This window comes from Nicotiana tabacum, chromosome 19 (genome assembly GCF_000715075.1).
Source record: "Nicotiana tabacum cultivar K326 chromosome 19, ASM71507v2, whole genome shotgun sequence".
Classification (NCBI taxonomy): Eukaryota; Viridiplantae; Streptophyta; class Magnoliopsida; order Solanales; family Solanaceae; genus Nicotiana; species Nicotiana tabacum.
In genome coordinates this window covers 99025611-99040872 of record NC_134098.1, presented here as the reverse complement: position 1 = coordinate 99040872, position 15262 = coordinate 99025611, and the positions used below count along the sequence as shown (strand labels likewise).

The window sequence follows — 15262 nt, the reverse complement described above, 5'->3', positions numbered from 1 at the left end:
GAGTAGAAGCAGAAACAGTTTTGAAAGATTGGCCAAACACTAATTCTTGCTCAAAAGTGTTTTTTAAGTAAATTAGTTAAACACAAACTGCGTTTCACCAAAAGTACTTTTGAAAAAAAGCATTTCTCAAGCTGATTTTTGAAGCCAAACAGGCTATCAGTCTCAAATTCGTCTAGTTGTGCCTATATTCATGATTTGTCATCGTACATTAGCCGGAGCCGCTGAACATGTTTATTAAATGTATCTACTTAAAGTGGTTTGAGTCTTGATCTCATAAATTTGCGACAGGCATGTGATAGAATGTCGCATTAGAGGCGTAGACCAATTTCCCAGAGTCCTTGAGCCGAAAATCAACTGCAACTGCAGTAAGGTTTCTTCCACTCCGAATGACAGACCCATCTACTACCACCTCTGCCTATAAACGATTCAGATACAAAGGGAGACAAATATAATCAGAGAACAAGAGCAGAATGAGTGTCAGTGTCGTTGTTGAGGGAAGGGGGGAAAGGGAGGAGGGGTACACATAATGTGGTACAAATTCTTATACCTATAAAATCCAGTGAGATTGAGATAAGAGGAGCTTAAATGAAAGCTTTAATACTTACATTGCTTGGAGCAGCAGAAACATAAGGCATACTCAATTCTCCAAGAAAAAGTTCCTTATCCTTTCCCACAACAGTTGTGGCACAGGCAATTGATACCCTCTCTGCTACAGCTCCAACTGCTCCTCCATAAACATTCTACAATAACGGTCAGTACATAAAATACTATTACACATTCCAGAAGTGCATGTTCTGATGGAAATTAGAGAAAGCATTACATAGAAGGGACGTGATTTTTCAATATAACAGCTACTATGCCTCAGTCTCAAAAAACACGTTAGGGGTCAATTATACGAATAAACCATTTATTTTTGTCTTCACTTTCTTTTACTTGTTTAGATCTTTATGCAAGAAAATATTATAACTAAGATTCAATGAAACCGTAGAGCTCATCTTCGGAAAAGAAGATTCAATAAAAGATATAACTTTGAAGAATGTGTTGTATGAATTTACGGAGATAGCAGGTTTTACAGAAAGAATGCAGGATATTTTCCCAGGGAAGATACTGTGGACCTTGAGGCAGCCGCGAATGAGTTCCGAGAAGGAGTCCTTAGCACCAAAGAAGCCGCCGCCTCTGATAACTTTTCGGAGATGATTGTGTCTTTTGTGTAGAAATCGTTGGGTTTAAAACTTTGTTCACCCCTCTCTTTTACCTTCTTCACTATCTACCCATCCTCATACTAATAGAGGTATATAGCCAAGCACTTTGCTATCTAATCGACAAATTTAATGTTTGTTAAAGAAGAAACTACCAATTCTAGTTATCTAAGAAACAACTTTCATTAATCATTCTCCATCATGCTAAATTTAGAAGTTAGGGAGAGTAAAATTTAGAGGTATATACCACACTAACCATCATACAGCTTTATTTTCTTTAGCCATGTGATCTTAAACTAAAGGTATATAATAACATACCAAAAATGCCCTCTCATTCTTACAAAGAGTTGTTACTCCAAAATAAGATGAGAATGTTAGAATTAAAAACTTGTGTATTCTCACAACAAGAGTGCCTCCTTTATTTGTCTAGACCTCTCTTATTCCATTGAGGATGTGAGTTGTATCTCCTTGTCATTGTCGCAGTATAAGTAATAATACAGCACTGCAGTTAAATTGGAGTTTCATTGGACACACAGCTAATACAAGATTGATGTACACGACTGTTCTCTTCATTCTCTTTCAATAAATCAGAGCTTCAATTGTGTAGACAAGAAAAATGAGGGAATCTCAGATAATTCGAGATGTAAATGTTGCTGTGGTGATACAGATAAAGAGTCTCAGTCTCAAATTCGTCTAGTGATGCCTGTATCCATGATTTGTCATTGTACATTAGCTGGAGCTGCTGAACGCTTTTAGCAAATGTATTTACTTAATGTGTTGAGTTTGAGCTCATAAACTTGCAACAGGCATGTGATAGAATGTTGCATTAGAGGTATAAACCAATTTCCGTGAGTCCTTGAGCCGAAAATCAACTGCAACTACAGTCAGGTTCCTTCCACTCCGAATGACAGATCCATCTACTACCACCTCTGACTAGCAACGACTCAAAACACAAAAGGAGACAATACAATCAGGAAAAGATAACAGAATGAGATTTTTTGTTTTTTGTTTTTGTTTTTTGTTGGTGAGGGAGGGGAGGGGTACACAACATGATGTGCATTTGCTCTTACAAAATTCCTATACAATAAAACCCATTGACATTGCCACATTGAGGTAAGAGGACATTCAATGAAAGCTTTACTACTCACGTTGCTCGGAGCAGCAGATACATATGACATGCTCAGTTCTCCAAGAAAGAGTTCCTTATCCTTTCCCACAACAGTTCTGGCGCATGCAATTGACACCCTCTCTGCCACAGCTCCAACTGCTCCTCCATGCATGCTTTGATAAACATTCTAAAATACAGATAACGGGGTTGCATTATCGTCATTACTCAAGAATATTTGACACTTCATAAGTGCATGTTGAGATCACTGAGATGATATCTGATTGAAATTGGAGAAAGCATCAACATAGAAGGGATATGATTTTTGATTTCTTTTCATCCTTTAGACCCTTATGCATGAAAAAATATCTTCATCAATCCTTATTACTCTCAAGCTCTCAATGAAGGTGAGCAGATCAGATGGCAGAGAAAGGAATCAAGTGCAACACTCAAGACTGAGGTCACCCTCCAACTTTGCAGAGCAACTAGAAGAAGATAAAAATATAAATCAAAGATAACTGTTCTATTATCTTGCAAAAATTATTGGAATGTAATATTCCAAAAATATCCATATGTCTGCAACTCAAAGGGCTTATCCACGAAGTGATCCTGGCTAGTACAGGTTTAAAGAGAGAACAGACATTCCGTATACAATATTTCTCTAATTCAACCCCAAAAGTTAACTCATGAGTTAAAGATTGACCAAAACCATACAAGGAGACAACAACTTATACCCTCAACTACATACGACTCTAAATATCTCCACAAGCTCAGGATGAGACATTTGAATCGTGGACTATATAACATGAATATGATAATCCAACATTGGGTAATCCAAGACTAGGAAAGGGTTTGACTCTCATGTTAAGAAGACGTCATCAAAAGAGCAACTTTCTCCTTGCTCTAAGGCTCAACCTCTGTAACGAACAAGCAGTCAAATATAGGAAATAGAAGTGAGCAGTTGGTCGTCTATTTTTATTAGAGTCATGGTATCTCTATTCTGGTCTGTAAGTTTAGTTTATTTCAATTAAGTCCCTAGGGACATGTTTGCAATTAATAGCCACGTGGCTTTATTCTAGAAGGTTCTTGGTCTGTAGAAATTAAGGACAGTTGTTCAATAGGAACGTTGCCTATTTAGATTCTAGGCTGTAACAGAATTTACTATCATTGGAATTACCAAAATTTTATCCTTTTTCTTGTTAAATTTTTATTCCTTTTCTTCTTGTCCTGTTCGTTACAATAGTGGTATCAGAGCCGGCGTTCCGGCGGCTGTGAGTTCCAATCATGGTAGAAACTCCAGAATTCAAAGAAACCGATGAAGGTGGAAGCGTATTGAAGCTCAGCTTCAAGCTTACATGGGAGAAAATCAGAAACGTCTAGAACAGATCGAATTGAACCAAGCTAGGATCAGCTCGGAAGCAACTCAACGACAAGCAGAAAGCAATCGTCGTTTTGAAGCGCTGCTTGGTCATTTGGACGGTGAGCAAAGAGGCGAATCAGCTGTATTTGCGCGTTCCCGACTAGCCATGGAAGGTGGAAGTTCTATTGGGGACAAAGGAGAGTCCTCTGTTGTTGGACTTCAAAAGCCAATTTCATCCCCGGTCACTCCGGCGAGCGTACACACCTCGATGCTTCCTCAAGTCAGTCGGGTAATGTCAACATCGTTAGCTCCCTTCAATCCTTCAAATTTCTCTGCTCCCATCCCTATAACACACTATACACCCACTTCTTTATATCCTCCAGCACCTGTTTCACTTTTCCAACCTAGCACCACCACAATGAACTACTCCTCTCCTCCTTCTTTTGCTCAACCCACAATACACACCAGTTTCTCCACACCTCAGCTTAACTACCGACTTCAACCCTCTGTTGCTGCAGCTCCTGTAAACTCAACCTATAACCAACCTTATGCTCACCAAAATCCAGGGTCGGGTTCTTTGTTTCAAGCCATTGTGCAGCCCAGTTTTCAACCCAATATCCTGACACCTGCCAACAATCATAGTCAAAACAAATTACCCAAAATTAAACTGGCTTTTCCTGAGTTTGACACCAATAATCCTCGTGGGTGGTTAAGAAGATGTGAACGATTTTTTGAGCTGTACCAAATTGCTCCAGAATCCAGGATGTCCTATGTTGCTATACACATTAAAGATAAATTGGACACTTGGTTTGATGTGTATGTCATGGAGAATGGGGGTGTAGTAACTTGGGAAAAGTTTTGCTTGGATGTTTGTCGTAGGTATGGTAACATAAGGCCAATGGACGTGGTTATGGAATTTAATAGGCTACAACAGTGGGCCGATGTTGAGAGTTTCTTCAACAAGTTTGAAGAAATGCGTTTCTATGTGTTACTGATCAATCCCACACTCACTGAAATTTATTTTGTTTACTGTTTTATTGGAGGATTGAAACCTGATTTACAATCACTGGTGAGGGCTTCCGATCCTCAAACTATGTTAGCAGCTTTTGAAATTGCTAAGTTACACGAGAAGACCCTTGCTTCAATTTATAGGAACCTTCAGCCCAGATCTTCATCGTCACAGCCTAGAATCACCTTTCCTCCAAGCCCTCGATCCAATACTCATGCCCCCTTAGCCATCACAAATACCCCTCACAATGCTCCTTTAGCCATGTTAGCAGCTTTTGAAATTGCTAAGTTACACGAGAAGACCCTTGCTTCAATTTATAGGAACCTTCAGCCCAGATCTTCATCGTCACAGCCTAGAATCACCTTTCCTCCAAGCCCTCGATCCAATACTCATGCCCCCTTAGCCATCACAAATACCCCTCACAATGCTCCTTTAGCCATCACTAATACCCCTCACAACACCTCTCATAACATACCCTTGAAGGCCCTTCCTCCTATAAACACTAGGGCCTCAACCTCCAGAAATCAAACCTTAGAGGAGTTACTTGAGAAGAAGTTATGTTTTCGATGTAAGTAGAGGTATTTCCTGGGACATCAGTGCAAGACCAAGGCATTGAATAGTCTGGAGGGGTCGGAAGAAGAAGAATTTTTCGAAGCCCAGGGAGATCCAGTTGAGACAGGAGGTCCTGAAGAGGCAGTAATAAAACCATATGGGGTCATTCTGATTCTCGTCACACTACTATCCGAATCTCGGGAATGGTAAAAAAAAAAGCATGTTACAGTGTTAATAGATAGTGGAGCAACTCATAGTTTCGTGGATCCTTGGCTAATTAAGCACTTGGGTTTAACGGCCGAGCCCATCAAAAGGAGCATGATTGTTCGAGTAGCAAACAGGCAAACTATGAGGTGTGGGTAGATTTGTAGAGGTTTTAAATGGGAGATGCATGGTGAACTCTTTGAATTTGATCTTAGAGTATTAAGAGCTGGAGGTTGTGACATTGTGTTGGGGATAGATTGGTTGGATTCATCGACACCAATTTTACTGCATACCAGGCCGCATTTCTTTTATAAAGGATGCTAAGCTGATTACCTTGTTAGGCAATCAGAACTCTTTCAGTGATGTTGAGGTGGCGGCCAAGGCATTCCACAAATTACTAAGTGAAGGGATTGATAATTATGTGGGATTGTGGTGTTCTTTGGAGGACAGTAAAGAGGTGGTGCAGATGCCAATTCCGGTGGAGGAATTAATTCAAAACTATGGTGACATTTTCAAGGAGCCCACAGAACTGCCCCCTTCTAGGGATTGTGATCATTCAGTTGTGTTAGTTCCTGGAACTAAACCAGTTAATTTGATGCCATATAGGTATTCTTTTGAACAAAAGAATGCCATTGAGAAAATAGTTAATGAGATGCTGGAAGCTCAAACAGTCACCCCTAGTTCGTCACCCTTTGCCTCGCCAGTCATTCTTGTTAAGAAAAAGATGATACTTGGCGCATGTGTGTGGATTATAGGAAGCTAAATGAGGCCACAATTAAGAATAAGTACCCAATACCAGTGGTTGAGGACTTATTGGACGAATTGTCGGGAGCTCAGTATTACTCTAAATTGGACCTTCGTTCAGGCTATCACCAAGTACGTATGAAGTAAGGGGATGAGTATAAAACTGCTTTTAAAACTCACCATGGGTTATGGGAGTTTAGAGTGATGCCTTTTGGACTGACAAATGCACCGGCAACATTTCAAGCCCTTATGCACACTGTTTTTGGCCCATATTTGCGGAAGTTTGTTTTAGTCTTCTTCGATGACATATTAATTTATAGTGTGTCACTGGAAGATCATGTGAATCATCTACAAATTGTGTTTGATGTCCTGAGGGCTAACAGGTTATTTGCTAAACAATCAAAGTGCAGGTTTGCTCAGGCCAGTATAGAGTATCTGGGCCATGTTATTTCTGGTAAAGGGGTGAGAACAGATAGGGCCAAGGTAGCAGCTATGATTAACAGGCCTCCGCCCAAGTCTATCAAAGAGTTAAGGGTTTTTTTGGGATTAACGGGCTACTATCGAAGGTTCATTAAGAACTTTGCTTTAATCAGTCAGCCTTTGACTCATTTACTTAAGAAAGGAGCCTTTGAATGGAACGAAAATTCTACTAAATCCTTTGAAGAGTTGAAGACTGCGATGACCCAAGCCCCTGTTCTTGCATTGCCAAACTTCAGTGAGCCTTTTGTCGTTGAAGTAGACACATCTGGATTGGGAGTTGGGGCTGTGCTTTCCCAAAATGGCAGACCTATTGCATTCTTGAGTCAGGCCCTTAGTCCTCGACATTTGGGACTTTCCACTTATGAGAAAGAATTAATTGCTCTTTTGATGGCAGTGGAAAAGTGGCGCCATTACTTGCAATCAAATCATTTTGTGATCAAAACTGATCACTTTAGCTTGAAATATTTGAGTGAGCAGCGTATTACTACATCCTTACAACAGAAAGGGATTACTAAGCTGTTGGGCCTAAGCTACGAAATCCAATACAAAAAAGGAGCTGAAACTTAGCAGTTGATGCTCTCTCAAGAAGGTTCGAGACCCAGGCTATCTGTAATGGGCTTACAGTGGTGCAGCCTGCATTGGTTCAAGAAGTTCTTAATAGTTATAATAATGATGAGGAGGCCCAAAAGATGCTGACTAAATTACAAGTAGATCCTAATGCCTTGCCAAATTTTACTCTGCAACAAGGGATTATACGTTTCAATGGTAAGGTTTGGGTGGGCAATCAGGGAGAACTTAGAGGGAAGCTGATCCATTCTATGCATGATACTTCTTGGGGTGGGCATTCTGGAATTTACGCAACTCAACAGAGACTGAGGGCATTGTTTCACTGGCCTTCATTAGCTAAGGATGTCAAAAGCTATGTTCAAACGTGTGAAGTTTGCCAAAGGAATAAAGGAGAACAGGTGGCCTACCCAGGCCTGCTCCAGCCATTACCATTACCAGAGAAAGCTTGGGAACATCTTGCTATGGACTTTATCGAGGGCTTACCTAAATCCCAGGGGAAGGAAGTGATCTTGGTTGTGATTGACAGGTACACCAAGTATTCCCATTTCTTTGCACTTACTCATCCTTATTCGGCCTCACAAATAGCTCAAGTTTTTGTTGACAACATTTGTAAGCTTCATGGGGTTCCTTGTTCAATTGTGTCCGACAGAGATCCTCTCTTTACTAGTTTCTTTTGGAAGGAATTATTCAGTCAGTTACAGGTGAAATTGAGGTTCAGCAGTGCTTATCATCCTCAGTCGGATGGTCAATCTGAGAGGTTGAATAGGTGCTTAGAGACTTACCTCCGTTGTATGACCGGCCACAAACCAACGGATTGGAGTAAATGGCTGCCTTTAGCCGAATTTTGGTATAACACCAATTTCCATTCAACGATTGGTATGACACCATTTAAGGCACTATATGGGTATGATCCACCATTGCCCACATTTGAATTGATTTGCCAATCCAAGGTCGAATCTGTAGATCAAATGTTGAAGAATCGCCAGTTGATGGTAAAGGCCTTAAGGGAGAATCTGTTGAAGGCTCAATCAAGGATGAAGCAGCAAGCTGATTCAAAAAGGAGCGAAAGGAGTTTTGAAGTTGGGGATATGGTGTATTTAAAGCTTCAACCATACCGTCAAATATCTGTAGTTGTGCGGAAAAGTTTGAAGCTTGCAGCAAAGTTCTATGGACCATATAAGGTGATTCGAAAAATTGGGGCTGTTGCATACGAACTAGAATTGCCACCAGGATCACGTATCCATCCCGTCTTCCATGTCTCTCAGCTTAAAAAGAAGGTGGGCGACAGAATAGTACCATCCATTGATCCTCCATATTGTTCCGATAATGGCCAAATCAGAGTTGAACCAGTGGCAATCCTGGAACGCAGAATGGTAAAGAAAGGAAATCGAGCTGCTGCCAAAGTGTTGGTCCAGTGGGCAAATTTATCTCCTGAAGAAGCTACTTGGGAGGATTATAATTTTCTGAAGTCGCAATTTCCAGAATTTAAACCTTGAAGGATCAAGGTTCTTTGAAGGAGGAAGGAATTGTAACGAACAAGCAGTCAAATATAGGAAATAGAAGTGAGCAGTTGGTCGTCTATTTTTATTAGAGTCATGGTATCTCTATTCTGGTCTGTAAGTTTAGTTTATTTCAATTAAGTCCCTAGGGACAGGTTTGCAATTAATAGCCACGTGGCTTTATTCTAGAAGGTTCTTGGTCTGTAGAAATTAAGGACAGTTGTTCAATAGAAACGTTGCCTATTTAGATTCTGGGCTGTAACAGAATTTACTATCATTGGAATTACCAAAATTTTATCCTTTTCCTTGTTAAATTTTTATTCCTTTTCTTCTTGTCCTGTTCGTTACAACCTCACCTATATGTCCGCAATTTCGGAGGGGAAAAAATGAGAGAGTTGTATGTGGTGTTTATATTCTTATTAGGGTAGCTTCAACCAGACATTCTCAGTAATCCTCTACCCCCTCACCCCCACTCCCCCACCCCGAAAAAAAAAAAGCAGACTGAAGCAACTAATATATAAGTTCCAAACAGGATGATCCTTCAATACCTCAATAAATTGTATAAAGAGGTGTATGCTTTATGCACCCCAGAATGTCAATGCTCTCAACCCTTCCAATAATTTGCGAAATTCTTTATTCCATTGAACTGGGAAGCTACAATTTTGTAAGGGTTTTTCCTAGAACTTAACCCAAAACTGAATAAAATTGAAGATTCCATCTTCTGAAAAGAAAAGAGAAAAAAGATGCTATAAAAGTTGAAACTTTAGAAATGAAATACCGAGATAGCAGGTTTGACAGAAAGAATGCAGGAGACTTTCCCAGGGTGGATGCTATGGACTTTGAGGCAGCCGCGAGTTAGTTCAGAGAAGGAGTCTTTAGCATCATGTTGGGGCGGAAAGTTGGGTGCGTTGAGTGACACATGGCGGAAGATATGATCCACAAACGAAGCCGCCTCCTCTGATAATTCTTCGGAGATAATTGTGTCTTTTGTGTAGAAATCGTTGGGTTTTGAACTTTCTTCCCCCATCTCTTTTGCTTTCTTCACTCTCTGCCCACCAACTCCCGCTCTCATAAAGATTTTTGCTATCTCATCAACAAATTTCAAACGTATGTTTAAGAATACTAAAATTCTGACTATCTATTCATTTCATTGACCTCTTTTTCACCGTACTTATAGCCCAAAAATATATATTTATTTTATTTTAGGGGAAGCATTTTTAATTTAAACAGTATTTTTGAACACCAATTAATATTTGGCCATGATTTTAAAAAATACTTTTAAGTGTATTGTTTTCAAAATCCTTTTTTGGCTTCTACTCAAAAATATTTTTGTCCTTCTAAAAATTTGGCCAAACACTTTAACTTTAACTCCCTCCGTTCCGGTTTATGTAAACATATTTCCTTTTTGATCCGTTCCAAAAAGAATGACCTCTTTCTAAATTTGGAAACAATTTAGTTTAAACTTCCAATTTTATTCTTAATGAGATGCTTTTATAACCACACAAATATTCTGGACCCCTTTTTGACTTGTTTAGGACCACAAATTTAAAAAATTTCCAATTTTTTTTAAATTTCTTGTCCAATCAAACATGTTCAGATAAATTAGAACGGAGGGAGTAAAAAATAACATTCAAAAGAAAATGCAAAAACACTTTTAACTAAAAAGAAACTTGGCAAGACTATTAATTTGGAAGGCAAGGAGAGTAAAATAAGGCGAGCATCAACTATTCTAAGTTTTACACCAATTATATGGGTACACCAATTAATTGACTAACTTGGCTTGGAACCCTCGTGGCCTGACATCATGCTTAATCAGTAATAATAAATTGGCTTTATGGCTAAACACATTCGGTAGCCTTTTTCTCTTCACCAATTTCCTTCTGATCCCCTTAGAGCGATAGATCCCATGTCCATATTACAACAGTCATGGCTAATGTGGCGTTAATTCGACGAGTTCAATTGAATCCATAATTTTTCAACGCAAAGTAAAAATTCATTAAAATTATAAAAATACTACTCCCTCCGTTTCAATTTATATGAACATGTTTGATTGGACACGAAATTTAAGAAAAAATAAAGACTTTTGAAATTTGTATTCCTAAACAAATCAAAAAAAAGGGCCAGAGTATTTGTGTGGTTATAAAAACTTCATATTAATGGTAGAATTGTAAGTTTAAACTAAATTGTTTCCAAATTTAAAAAGAGATTTTTTTTTAGAACGGACCAAAAAGGAAATGTTCACATAAACTGGAACGGAGGGAGTATTAGATATGAACCCATAACTTTAACAATATAATGGATTCAATACTAAAATACTTAAAAGTTGCAACATAAGATTTAAATCCTGGATCCGCCTCTGATACCATGCTGGCTTTTCAAACTCATGTTTCAAATTGTTTGATTTTTATATTGCGCAAAAAGGATAGAAAAACTTTGAAGATTTCGGAATTCAATTTTTTTGCAATTCTTAAAGGTAATTTTTCAAATTGGTTTTCCAGCTCTTTTTAAGAACAAATGCTGAAAATGCTGGTTAAGATGTTTAACTGAAATTGTCTTTGGACCTTTTGCTTGTCAATGCTCAGTTCTCAACAAGAGTGTTATTGCATTACTGAGTTTGTAACAGGACTATGATGCCATCAGTTATCTGCCTCTGCCCACAGATTATCACTATTTGGCACACAACTTTATTTACACAATCGTTTCTAAGCACCGCAAACAGGGAAACAGAAATATCTTTTGCTCCAGCAACACAGCTGAACTTTTCCCAGTTCTGATAAAATCGTGAAACTCTTGTAAGCCCTCAACGTTGTGACTTCAACCTGTTTTGTAGACAGAGAGATTTTGCTTAGGTACTTTATATAAAAGAAAAGTACATGCGAGTGCAAAATGTTTAAATACATATCATTACTTTTAAGGTGTTAAAAGGGTTGTTGAACACCAGAATACAATTACATGTGAACAACAGCAAACGAAACATAAGTTTTGGAACCGAGCTGATTAAGGTCATCAGGGTAGGTTAAAAAAATAGTATGCTTTAATCTGAGTAAACTCCTCAAGTTAGAAGTTCTTCAATAAACAATTTGAGTAGCTAAGTAATGTTGTTCAGCTCCAAACCTTGTCAATGAGAAGAAATTGGATTGGCATTATCAGATACCTGGAAACTACTTACTATAACTAGATTCAGTAAAAAAAATAGGCAACTTTGCACATTGGGAGGTCAGAAAAGTTTCAGGAGACATATTGAAGAACACACGTACCAGGATGTCTTGACTTAATGTGTTGGATCAAGTCTAGTTCATAAACTTGCTACGGGCATGTGATAGAACGTTGCATGAGAGATGTAACTCAGTTTCTCAGAATCCTTAAGTCTAAAATCCACTGCAACTACAGTCAAGTTTCTTCCACTTCTAATAGCGGTTGCATTAACTATTGCTTCTGCCTGTGGGTACCTCCAATACAAAAGGAGGATAATTAGAGAAAAGGCAGGACGCGGATTATACAACAAGAAATGAAATATTGCAGACAGTAACTAACTTGTTCTGTTGACAAATATATTTTCAGATCTCAGCAAGCAAATAGAATGGTAAAACAAGATAATTCAACATGACAGCCATGTCCCTACTCATCCAATATTTCTACAGGGGTTCGCCATGTTTGCTGTTAACAAATAACACCTGTGCAGTTTTTATAAAATTGTAAGGAGATTCAGAAACACTCAGCACTGTGGCAGGTCACAGGTGTAAACAAAAGTTGAACCCCATAGAAATCTCGATATGATCTTCCTTGATGCTTAAACTACAAGCATTGCGTTAACACAGAGAACGCTGACAGGAAAAAACAAATACCACGAGACTCACATTTCGAGGAGCACCAGAGAGATAAGATATGCTCAATTCTCCAAGAAAGAGCTCTTTATCCTTTCCAACAATAGTTCGGGCACAGGCAGTTGCTATCCTTACTGTTACATCTCCAACAGCTCCTCCGTGCAGTGAACCATAGATATTCTGCAAGGAAAAACCCACGTGTTTCAGCACTCTTAATTTGTCAGAAACAACTAAATACCAAAGAGAACATAGTATACACTTGATGCAATGGTATATGATGCAACTTGGGAGTTGTTAATTGTATCCAGTAAAACTTCTCTGCAGCATTCCACAAGGTAGAAAGTATACATGGATCGTGAAGGAGGTCAGATAGAGATGCCAAGTCTATTAAACAATGGAAATGGTTTGAAATCACTTCTTTTTTTTCCTCTTGAATCTTATCCTCCCCCCCAACCCTGCCCCCTTTTTCCCTTTTTGTTTTGGCTGGCAATGCTATAAAAGTACAGATGAAACTCTTAGGCTTCCCGTCTTAGCCAATTAAGTGGAATAGAAGCAGTTGTTTCAATTCCAAGGTAAATGAGTAAAACTCCGTTTGACAGAATAGATCAAATGGTAATATCAGTGCCATGCTAAATAAAATGCATATGCTATCTGATAACAAAAATCCAAAGGCAAGTCCTGAAGCCTCTCAACTTCAAGTATCTCCTTAAGTCTCACTTAAATATCATCAAAATAATATCTCTCCCCTAACCTCTCCCTTTACACTTCCAACCCTCCATGAAAAATGAAACAGAATGAACTGAGATAATTAGACATGCGGAATAGACAATTTTTTTGAAGCCATTGAATAGAACCAATATGTCCATACAACCAGTCTCTGTTCTAATACACCTTCCCCAGAAAACTAGGATCCCATTAACCTCATCATCTTTCTCAATCCTATTCAATACCTAACCTATCGAAAATCAGATACTGGCATAGTAGTGTCAGCATTTAACAGATGCTGCTGTCCACCCACCAGAAAAATTAAAATCTTTATTTTGAACACGGATAGTCTTCGACGCACTAATCAATCAATTAACTACACCTCAATCACTAAGGAATTCACTCTTTGGGGATGTTTTGTCCATAAATTATGATTTGATAGTAACATTCAGAAATTTAGGAACTAACATTGTCATCAATAGATCAATCAACTATGGCTCAATCCAGAACTAGTTGGGATTGGTGGTATGAATCCTATGTAATCATTTTGCTCCATTAGGGTGAATCATTTCAAAACTAGAGAATAATTAGTTATTTTAAGACAAATTAGGGGTTTCTAAAGTTAGAGCTCCTCTAAATTGCAAAAACACCGGACCTAATATAAGAATTCTTAATCCGATCAAGGCGGTATCATCTATATTAATACTCCTAGTAATCAATTTTGGATAACAATAGTAGAGAAATCCTTTCCTCTACTGAACTGGGAATCTAAAGAAGCTGAAAAGGAAAAGGATCCCAAAAGCTAAAACAACATGTAATACAAACATCTGACGTATTTCAAGAAAATAGGAACCGAAACAATATTAAAAAAAGACTCAAATTTTTCAACCAAATACCATATGTAATAAAGACCCAATAGTAAAAAATTATACTATTATTTACCATTATAGGAGGTTTAACAGAGAGAAAACAGGAAATCTTGCCACGGTGGATGTGTTGGACCTTGAGGCAGCAACGGGTGAGTTCAGAGAAAGAGTCCTTAGTATCATACTGGGCAGGAAAAGTAAGGTTGAAGACCCCCATAATTTTTAAGAATCCATTGAGCTTAGAAATTGACTCTGCAGACAAATCTTTGGAGATTACTGTGTTTTTGCTGTTCAGAAGAGTTGGTGTTGAGCTATTTTCGTCCATTTCTTTGTCAGCCATCGATACTCTTGGTGGAGCAATCTCTTTATGTGAGAAAAAAGATAACATATAGTCCTTTAAATATGGGGATAGACGTAATTTGGTCCCTTATGTTATAATCATAGACACTAATAGTCCTTTACGTTTACAAAGTTAGTCAGTTTTAGTCTAAGGCTAACAGAATTTTAATAAAGTTAACCGAAACGTCAACGCAAAAGGTGAAGTGAAAAAGAAGCAACATTTCACTGTGTTTCTGCTTGTGCTCAAACCGGCCATGAGGAGGCGCAAATTATCGTAAAAACACTTCCTACTAGCAATTTATTTATTTTTAATACTTGAGCTTGAAACTTCTGATTAAATGTACCCGAGTTGATCTACCAATTTAGTTTATTCCACTATATTTTTTGATAATAACATCATGTTGTACGAATTCCGTTCTGAATGATAGTAAGTTGCTTCGTAAAGTAGATGATTCGTCAGGCGGTCGAAGCGGGACTTCTTTAGAAAAAAGAACTTGAATAAGTTTGTTTTTCTGAAGGAGTCGTCATTTTCTATCAGGAACGCTATGTCATTTTCAATCCCGGAGTATTTCGGATGCGTAATTAGACCAATAATGTGGGAATTGAATGTCGTATAGCATTTGAAGTTGCAAGCAGGGGCGGCTCAAGCGCACGTGGGGCCTAAGGCGAAAGTTTAATATGGGGCCTAAGCATTTATAGGAATGTTATAGTATATATTTTTATTTAAAATTTATTCTTCTAGAATCTAGCTATTGGTGCCAAGATGGTTTTGAATAACCGGATGCATATTTATATATATATTTTTTAAA

At 38.3% G+C, this 15262-nt stretch overlaps 2 protein-coding genes across 3 annotated transcripts; both read right to left on the bottom strand.

The window, feature by feature from the left end:
• Positions 1–141: 141 nt before the first annotated feature.
• On the bottom strand, positions 142–9862 carry LOC107804045 (uncharacterized). Of its 2 annotated transcripts, XM_016627858.2 has the most exons (4): positions 9498–9862; positions 2348–2494; positions 606–740; positions 142–415 (listed from the first exon to the last, which is right to left on the bottom strand). In XM_016627858.2, exons 1-4 carry the CDS (start codon positions 9789–9791, stop codon positions 272–274), a joined length of 720 nt encoding a protein of 239 aa, XP_016483344.1. In that variant the 5' UTR covers positions 9792–9862; the 3' UTR covers positions 142–271. The 2 variants fall into 2 exon arrangements, with proteins under 2 accessions (XP_016483344.1, XP_075094350.1); XM_075238249.1 differs by lacking the exons at positions 142–415; positions 606–740 and adding an exon at positions 1444–2132 and having other exon boundaries at positions 9498–9849.
• A 1395-nt stretch (positions 9863–11257) lies between these two features.
• LOC107804046 (uncharacterized) lies at positions 11258–14473 on the bottom strand. Its single transcript, XM_016627859.2, has 4 exons — positions 14191–14473; positions 12577–12723; positions 11977–12158; positions 11258–11538 (listed from the first exon to the last, which is right to left on the bottom strand). Exons 1-3 carry the CDS (start codon positions 14452–14454, stop codon positions 12015–12017), a joined length of 555 nt encoding a protein of 184 aa, XP_016483345.2. The 5' UTR covers positions 14455–14473; the 3' UTR covers positions 11258–11538; positions 11977–12014.
• Between the last annotated feature and the right edge of the window lie 789 nt (positions 14474–15262).

Bases quoted from the DNA above. Each gene is read 5' to 3' on its own strand.
- LOC107804045 (XM_016627858.2), bottom strand. From the start codon at position 9,791: ATGAGAGCGGGAGTTGGTGGGCAGAGAGTGAAGAAAGCAAAAGAGATG. The intron at 741-2,347 runs GTGAGTAGTAAA...CCGTTATTGTAG, and splicing joins TATCTGCTGCTCCGAGCAAC to AATGTTTATGGAGGAGCAGT. The intron at 416-605 runs GTAAGTATTAAA...AATCGTTTATAG, and splicing joins TTTCTGCTGCTCCAAGCAAT to GCAGAGGTGGTAGTAGATGG.
- LOC107804046 (XM_016627859.2), bottom strand. From the start codon at position 14,454: ATGGCTGACAAAGAAATGGACGAAAATAGCTCAACACCAACTCTTCTG. The intron at 12,724-14,190 runs GTAAATAATAGT...TTTTCCTTGCAG, and splicing joins CTGTTAAACCTCCTATAATG to AATATCTATGGTTCACTGCA. The intron at 12,159-12,576 runs GTGAGTCTCGTG...AGGTACCCACAG, and splicing joins TCTCTGGTGCTCCTCGAAAT to GCAGAAGCAATAGTTAATGC.